A 9,264-nucleotide genomic window follows, 5' to 3' on the forward strand; every position below is an offset into this window, starting at 1 on the left:
CCTACACTGATTTTGGCAAGGGAGTACAATAGTGATCTAGGAGTAGATCACTGGCCAGCGGTCAAAATTTTCCTTAGTGGAATAAGGATATGTTTCTCGATTATGGAAGTGACAAAAGGTTCGTCGTAAAAGGTTACGTCGATGCAAGTTTTCACACTAAATCTAGATGACTCTAAGTCTCGGTCTAGATACATATTGAAAGTGGGAGTAATTAGCTAGAGTAGCTCAGTGCAGAGCATTGTAGACATAGAAATTTGCAAAATCCTTACGGATCTGAATGTGACAGACCCGTTGACTAAAATTATCTCACAATCAAAACATGATCACACCTTAGTACTCTTTGGGTGTTAATCACATAGCGATGTGAACTAGATTATTGACTCTAGTAAACCCTTTTGAGTGTTGGTCACATAGAGATGTGAACTATGGGTGTTAATCACATGGTGATGTGAATTATTGATGTTAAATCACATGGCGATGTGAACTAGATTATTGACTCTAGTGCAAGTGGGAGACTGAAGGAAATATGCCCTAGAGGCAATAATAAAGTATTATATATTTCCTTATATCATGATAAATGTTTATTATTCATGCTAGAATTGTATTAACCGGAAACATAATACATGTGTGAATACATAGACAAACAGAGTGTCACTAGTATGCCTCTACTTGACTAGCTCGTTAATCAAAGATGGTTATGTTTCCTAGCCATAGACATGAGTTGTCATTTGATTAACGGGATCACCTCATTAGGAGAATGACGTGATTGACTTGACCCATTCCGTTAGCTTAGCACCCGATCGTTTAGTATGTTGCTATTGCTTTCTCCATGACTTATACATGTTCCTATGACTATGAGATTATGCAACTCCCGTTTACCGGAGGAACACTTTGTGTGCGACCAAACGTCACAATGTAGATGGGTGATTATAAAGGTGCTCTACAGGTGTCTCCAAAGGTACTTGTTGGGTTGGCGTATTTCGAGATTAGGATTTGTCACTCCGATTGTCGGAGAGGTATCTCTGGGCCCACTCGGTAATGCACATCACTATAAGCCTTGCAAGCATTGTTACTAATGAGTTAGTTGCGGGATGATGTATTACGGAACGAGTAAAGAGACTTGCCGGTAACGAGATTGAACTAGGTATCGAGATACCGACGATCGAATCTCGGGCAAGTAACATACCAATGACAAAGGGAACAACGTATGTTGTTATGCGGTCTGACCGATAAAGATCTTCGTAGAATATGTGGGAGCCAATATGGGCATCCAGGTCCCGCTGTTGGTTATTGACCGGAGACGTGTCTCGGTCATGTCTACATAGTTCTCGAACCCGTAGGGTCCGCACGCTTAACGTTATGATGACAGTTTTATTGAGTTTTGATGTACCGAAGGAGTTCGGAGTCCCGGATGAGATCGGGGATATGACGAGGAGTCTCGAAATGGTCGAGACGTAAAAATCGATATATTGGACGACTATATTTGGACTTCAGAAAGGTTCCGAGTGATTCGGGTATTTTCGGAGTACCGGAGAGTTACGGGAATTCGTATTGGCCATACGGGAAAGGAGAGAAAGGCCTCAAAAGGTGGCCGCACCCCTCCCCATGGTCTGGTCCGAATTGGACTAGGGAAGGGGGGCGCACCCTTCCTTCTTTCTCCTTCCCCCTTCCCTTCTCCTACTCCCACAAGGAAAGGAGGAGTCCTACTCCCGGTGGGAGTAGGACTCCCCCCTATGGCGCGCCTCTCCCCTTGGCCGGCTGCCTCCCCCTTGCTCCTTTATATACGGGGGCAGGGGGGCACCCCAGAGACACAACAATTGATCCTTGAGATCTCTTAGCCGTGTGCGGTGCCCCCCTCCACCATATTCCACCTCGATAATATCGTAGCGGAGCTTAGGCGAAGCCCTGCGTCGGTAGAACATCATCATTGTCACCACGCCGTCGTGCTGACGAAACTCTCCCTCAACACTCGGCTGGATCGGAGTTCGAGGGACGTCATCGAGCTGAACGTGTGTAGAACTCAGAGGTGCCATGCGTTCGGTACTTGATCGGTCGGATCATGAAGACGTACGACTACATCAACCGCGTTGTGATAGCGCTTCCGCTGTCGGTCTACGAGGGTACGTGGACAACACTCTCCCCTCTCGTTGCTATGCATCACCATGATCTTGCGTGTGCGAAGGAAATTTTTTGAAATTACTACATTCCCCAACAGTAACCGTCTTAGACTCGAGACGAAAAGATCCCCAGGACTATGCGAACATGACTCAAATGCTCCAGAAGTAAGTTAAATCGATCATTATCCACCATATCAGCAACTTTGTTCATTTCCTGATATCAAGTAATTGTTTTCTTTGTCTGCCAGGGTTTGGAGAAAATTCACCTCAAAAGCCCCGGGACTGCCGAAAAAGCTGCAATTTAATCACCCGAAAGTAAGTACTATAGTAGCATGTTCCGCGCATCTCCTAGTGATTCAAGCGGTAGTTTCATCAATACCATTTAGCATGCTTGCTTATCAGTTTGATTGACCTCTATTTCTTGTAAAGTGCTTGTGGCAGGAACCCGGGCATAATTACTGTGGATACTACGTTTGCGAGTCCAACCGCTACCATACCTGTGAGCGGGGCTACACTGAAGAACAATATGAAGTGCGTGAGCAATAATATTCACAATTTTATTTTATTACCATCATTTGTGTTGAGTTTCCTTTATTCATATATATATATGTATTGACCCCCTTCTTCAAATTAGATTTTTCGGAAGCGGGATGAACTCCTAGCAGAAGATCGTATGCGAGGAATTCAAGAGGAATTGGCGGCATTCTTCCTTGACCACGTGATCGCTGAAAATGGAGAATACTATGTGGACCCTATGTTCCTACAATATAATTAGGAGATTGTATTGTAAGAGATAATTATTGTATATATGTAGCCGGTAGTGTCGGATAGATATACGAGAACTTGTTGTTCGACCAATATCTCGGAGAAGGAGAGGTGGTCGATATCACTTCTCTCTGTATGCATATGTTCATGACGATCTTCTGTTTTCTTCATTTGATTACTAGCTAGCGTGTCTACTCCTCTCCATACGTATATAGTACGTAGCGTCGACCAAGCACGGAGATAAGAGAGGACACTTCTCTCTATTAATTAGCTAGCTAACACAATATATGAAACACCTAAATTAACCCCCCAAAACCCCTAAACCACCCCCTTTTTAAAAAAAACAAAAACCTCAGCTCCTGCCAGGTGCTGACGCGTGGATGCCTATTGGTCCCGGTTGGTGGCACCAACCAGGACCAAAGGCCCTCCTGCCTGGGCTCCCCGCACCGGCCACGTGGACTGCCTTTAGTCCCGGTTCGTGTAAGAACCGGGACTAAAGGGCTAGGGCATTAGTAACGACCCTTTAGTCCCGGTTCCAGAACCGGGACTAAAGGCCCTTATGAACCGGGGTAAAAGCCCCTTTTCCTACTAGTGCGTGTATGCCACGCATGAGCAATTGTGGCTGCACTCTGCTGTGCACTCCTCGAACGTACTCCTGTCCCCGCCCACGGAAGAAAACATGTCAGGTGACTTCATCCCCGGTAAGGCTAAGAAGCCGTCACTGCATCGCGGCGCCTTCTTCCTTCGGCATCCCGCCGAGAATCTTCCTGCGGTCCACTCCTCCGTGTTAGTCGGCTCAAAGCCATCGAGACACTTGCATGCTGGCACGGCAGGCGTGGTGGATGTATTTTTTTAGAATCACCGGAGGGGGGGGAGCTCCCCCACCTGAATATATTGCTCAAAACGGCTGTAGAGACAGCAGGCCCAGATTACAGAGGCACGGTACATCGTGCAGAAAGGTAGGTACGCCACAAGACGTCCTCCTTGTCACCCGTATCAGCAAGACGGTGTGACCAGAGATCCAAGTCTGATACTAGGTTTCTAATTGTTATTACAGAACATTGATCAACATTCCTAAAGAGCATGTCATTTCGTGCGGCCCAAATGCTGGAGAGCAGCGCGAGGAGGACGAAGGGCCATGCGTTCTCGGGCAGGTGTTGAGGTAGCGGGACGTCCCATAGTTCATTAAGGTCATCATCCTGGGGCAGAACACCAACTCGATGCCAGATTCTGTTGGCGAGGGGGCATGTGATGAAGAGGTGAATGGAGTCTTCCGGTAGCGTAGCATACCGTGTGCATAAGTCCGAGGAGATTATATTCTTGTGGGCAAGATTCACGGCGGTGCTTAGGCGATCTTTGAAGAGAAGCCAAGCGAAGATCTTTGTCTTGCGAGGAACCTTGGTGTTCCAGATGAGGGGCGCAATGAGGTCCGTTTCTGGCCTTGCCATAATGGTGTCGTAAGCCTGTTTGGTGGAGAAGTCATGACCCTGAAGGAGGAACCGTTGATCTTCCTCTGACGAAGGCGCGAAGTCCTGCAAAACAGCCAAAAGCGAGACAAGCTCTGTTTTTGCTGTAAGAGAGAGACGATTACGGAGGTTGCATCGCAGTATCGATTTGGGCCACGGTAATTGTAGCGGTTGCATTCAGCAGACGGCCACCTCCAAGTACAGACCATGCTGACGACTTGTTGCTCCAAAGCTGATAGTCGCCATAGTAGGTTAGCACTAAACTGGTGCGCAGTGGCGAAGCCACGCTATAACTGTGTAGTCGCTTGACTACACAGGTTTCTCGTACGACATCGACCCCCACGTCTGCATACCACGTCGTTGAACCAGGCAACCAAGAATATTTAACTACACAGGCCCATCTATTCTCTTATTTTTCTTCTTGTGTAACAATTAGTTGGGCCACTACTGGGCCATATCGCAAGAAGAAATCCAAAATCCCTTAACTGATCGCACTAGTTGATCTTGATCCCCAAATTACGTGATCTCGTTGGCTCCTTCACGCATGCCTCTCCAATGACCGTGGGCGGCCGCCGCAGCGCATCGCCTTCTGACTTGCTGTCCCGGACTCCCGGCGCCGGTGATCTTTGGCTGGACTCTGAACGTGAGACGTGAGTAACGACCACGTTAGGCCGTCAGGCGAGCCGCGAGCGGCGCACCTGCGGCTGCACACGAATTGTCCGTCTGAAACTCTGAATCAATCGATCAATACTACTGCACTAGTCTGCACTCTGTATCTGATCCAACACAACTACACAAGGCAAGGCCCTCCACTTTTCTACTTCTACTTGTTTGTTTTATGTGCAAAAATAGCAATACAGTTCATTATTTTCCAGATTTTCTCTCACTAGCAATATTAAGATTTAGGATGTAGGAGATTATTTTTATTAAGAATAAGAATTGCATATTTCCCTTTTCTTAGCAATAGATTTATTTTGTCAGGTCATTGGTTTGATAAATGGATAAATTTGTGAAGAAGTGGCAGTCCAACTCAAATGTTGCAAATACCACACAGCAGCAATCACCTGCGAATGAGGAAGAACAGACTCCTATTGATTCTCGAGCCGCTTTGGAACGTGTGTTAATTAATAGCAATGCAAGGCCGCGCCCAGCTAAAGAAAAAGAGGAAGTTGATACATCTAATCTTCCGCCAGATCCTGCAAATCGCATACCAATTTTCCAGTACAGTGCCAAAGTACATGATGATGTGCGAAGAGCATACCTCCTGAGAGGCCCGTTCCAACCAACAGGACATGCTTTCCTTCAAACAGATTTCAGTGGAGTTCAACGTCGTTTTAATGAAGAGTGGTTCAAGGATCACAAGTCTTGGTTGGAGTACAGTACAAAGGAAAATGCAGCATTTTGTCTTTGTTGCTATTTGTTTTAGAATGAAAGTCTAGGCCATGGTGGTGGAGATGTATTTTCAACAAAGGGGTGGAAAAGTTGGAATAATGTAAAGAGATTGGATATTCATGTTGGGGGTCCTTCAAGTACTCATAATCAGAACATGAAGAGATGTGATGATCTAATGAACCAGAAGCAATCCATTGGAGCTGTCTTACACAAGGGAACAAAGAAATCCAATATAGAGTACCAAACTCGGCTGATTGCGTCAATAGATATTGCAAGGTTGCTTCTTGTTTTGGGCTTGCCATTTCGAGGTCATGATGAAAGCGAGTCTTCTTTGAGGAAGGGGAATTTTCTAACTTTTTATGAGTGGTATGTTGCACGTTGTCCTGATGTGGCTGCTGTTGCTTTGAAGAATGCTCCTCAGAATTTAAAGTTGGTTTCTTCGACTATCCAGAAACATATTGTGAAAGCTTGTGCGATAGAAACAGTGAAAGCAATCATAGAAGATCTGGGAGATGAATACTTTGCTATATTGGTTGATGAATCTCGTGATGTATCTCACAAGGAACAAATGGCTCTTGCTATAAGATATGTTGACAAAAGGGGGTTTTCAGTGGAGCGTGTTATTGGCCTTTCTCATGTTACTCAAACAACTTCTCTTGCTCTCCAACAAGCTATTTATGCAGTGCTTAAAAAACATAACCTTAGCCCTTCTCGAATTCGTGGCCAAGGCTATGATGGAGCTAGTAATATGCAAGGGCATTTGAATGGTTTGAAAACTTTAGTAATGGAAGATTCTAGGTCTGCTCATAGCATCCATTGTTTTGCTCATCAACTTCAGCTCACACTAGTTGCAGTCGCAAAAAACCATGAAGATGTGGTATGGCTTTTTGAGTGGATGAGTGTTCTTCTCTCCACAGTGGGAAATTCTTTTAAGAACAGAGATATGCTTAGAGAGAAACAAGCAAAAAGAGTCCATGCGGCATTGCAGAATGGAGAACTGGAAACTGGTAGAGGTTTGAATCAAGAACTTGGACTTAAACGAGCTGGGGATACTCGTTGGGGTTCTCATTTCAGCTCTCTCTTGAATATGATTGTTATGTTCCCCTCGGTAATTGAAGTTGTAGATGATAATGCACAAAACGCCAGCAAAGCTCTCGATAGGATTAAAGCAAAGGGTGTTCTGGACGCTATTCAAACATTTGACTTTGTTTTCATGATGCACTTGATGAAGGCTATACTTGGGATTACTAATGATCTAAGCGTTGCTTTGCAAAGGAAGGATCAGGACATTGTGAATGCCGTGTCGTATCTTCACACAACCAAAAGAAGGCTACAGGAAATGAGAAACCAAAGTTGGGAAGGTATGATTAAAAAGGTTACTGATTTTTGCATTGAACAAGATATTGAACTTTCTGATATGGATGTTATGCATATTCCCCGAGGATCAAAATCAAAGCGTAAGGTTCAGACTGATGGCATATCAAATAAGAATTACTACCAAAGTGTGATGTACGCCATTATTGATATGTTACGTGTAGAGATTGATGACCGCTTTAGTGAAAACAGCACAACCTTGCTTCTTGGGATGGCTTCTTTGGATCCTTCTGATTTGTTTGCTAATTTTGACAAAGAAAAAGTGTTAGCAATGGCTCGTTTGTATCCAGATGATTTTGGGAGTGAAAGCAAGATTGAAGATCTTAGTGTCCAACTTGATAACTTCCTTGAAAATGTTCGTGATGATTCAAGAATCTCCAATTTGAAAGGGGTTAGTGATCTTTGCAGAAAACTGGTCGAGACAAAGAAGTACAATACCTTTCCTCTAGTATTCCTTTTGGTAAAGCTAGCATTGATCTTGCCGGTGGCGACGGCAACAGTTGAGAGAGCATTTTCCGCAATGAAATATATCAAGTCTGATTTGCGCAATAGAATAGGCGATGATTTCTTGTACCATTGTCTCATAACTTATGTTGAAACCGATGTATTTCAGTCTATTAGTACTGATGCTATTATGCATACATATCAATGTATGCATCGTCGCAAAGTACTACTGCCATAGCTATGTTGGTTTGTAATAAAGGTGCGATGTTTTTATTCCTGTTTATGATCTTTTTTTTTTATTAGTGAAGCTTGACATCACATGGTTTTGATCCTGGCACCGCCACTGCTGGTGCGTGGGGCGCCGTCTGAGAGGCTATAGGTGATGTACATCTCATCGTCCTTGTCGACGAAGGCTACATAGATGATAAAATCGCTGACGTTAGTTGCCCTTGCGCCCCCAAGTTGTTGTTGGCTTTGGCTCATCACTAGGTACCCTGTCGATGGGGCGTTGCGAGACACCAAGTGCTTCCCGTCCCATAGGAATACTTGGAGGGATCTGTTCTGTTCGGGTCGCTGCCATAGGAGAAGCGCCCCAGCGAAGGGTCGCTAGAGCCTTTCCAAGATACTAGATGCTCAGTGGTGCCATGTGTGCTATTCTTTATCCGTAGCTTCATGCCAGGGAGGAATGTGTCAGTGTGGTGGTCGAAGCTCCGCCACAACATGGTGTCATTTGACGACCGAATAATGAGGTTCCCAGTGTTCAGAAGCACCGCCGTTGAGGTAGATGAGCCCACGGCGGTGGCCACGTTGGTCGTTGTCCAAAGGACACGGCGGCCACCATTACCATCGGAGAGAACCAGATTAGAGGTGTTGGTGAGGGAGGCCGTTGGTGGAGAGGAAGTGGTGTTGGTGGCCGGGGTTTCTCCATTGGTGACCCACATGACTGTGAGCTCGGGGATGCCGGTGTACCACTGCCGACCGGGCCAGACATGCTGGGGGGATTCAAATCTGGGTCACAAGGCAGAGCAGCCCAGAAGTCCTGGCTGCTGATGGTTCCGGCAAACAGACAGCGCACATTTTTCCTCTTGTTAATTGATCACTGAAACTGATTGATGACCACAGGCACTTCCATTTCTGAAGGTCCGTTCTGCATATTCCTTCGTTTCTCTTTGCGACTAAATCGTCCCCGAGTGTACGCATTCACCGTGATGCAACCCAAGGGGAGGAATTCCCAACCTCTCACGTCAAGTGATGCACCATATATATTATCTCGGCTTCCTCGCCATCCTTGCAGGGAAGATAGCACAATGGCCGCAACAAAAAGATCTGCCCCGGATGCAGCCAGCTGCCTTTTGATCGTCCTAGCAATCACGACCATATCCAAGGCCACCTCATCTTCCTATGCCGGAGAAACATCCAACAGGAGCTGTGCCGCGCCTGAGAGGGTGGCGCGCCTCTCCTTCAAACTGGCATGACAAGTGACCCTGCTAAACGCCTGGACTCCTGGAGAGAGGCCATGACTGCTGCCAGTGGAGCGGTATTACGTGTGGCAACCAGACATGCCACGTAGTTAAGCTCAATCTCCGCAATGTCTTCATCGAAGACGATGAGAATTTTATTTGTTTTTTAAAGGATATGAGAATTTTATTTGGTGTGTGTCTCTTGGGGAATCCGCACTCTTTGATTATTGAACAAAGGGGTACATC

At 45.7% G+C, this 9,264-nt stretch overlaps 1 protein-coding gene across 1 annotated transcript; it reads left to right on the plus strand.

Annotated features, from left to right (window-relative positions):
• Positions 1-5,338: 5,338 nt before the first annotated feature.
• LOC123120861 (zinc finger MYM-type protein 1-like) lies at positions 5,339-7,927 on the plus strand. Its single transcript, XM_044540842.1, has 2 exons — positions 5,339-7,684; positions 7,867-7,927. Exons 1-2 carry the CDS (start codon positions 5,895-5,897, stop codon positions 7,925-7,927), a joined length of 1,851 nt encoding a protein of 616 aa, XP_044396777.1. The 5' UTR covers positions 5,339-5,894.
• Positions 7,928-9,264: the final 1,337 nt, after the last annotated feature.

Source organism: Triticum aestivum, chromosome 5D (genome assembly GCF_018294505.1).
Source record: "Triticum aestivum cultivar Chinese Spring chromosome 5D, IWGSC CS RefSeq v2.1, whole genome shotgun sequence".
NCBI classification, from domain to species: domain Eukaryota; kingdom Viridiplantae; phylum Streptophyta; class Magnoliopsida; order Poales; family Poaceae; genus Triticum; species Triticum aestivum.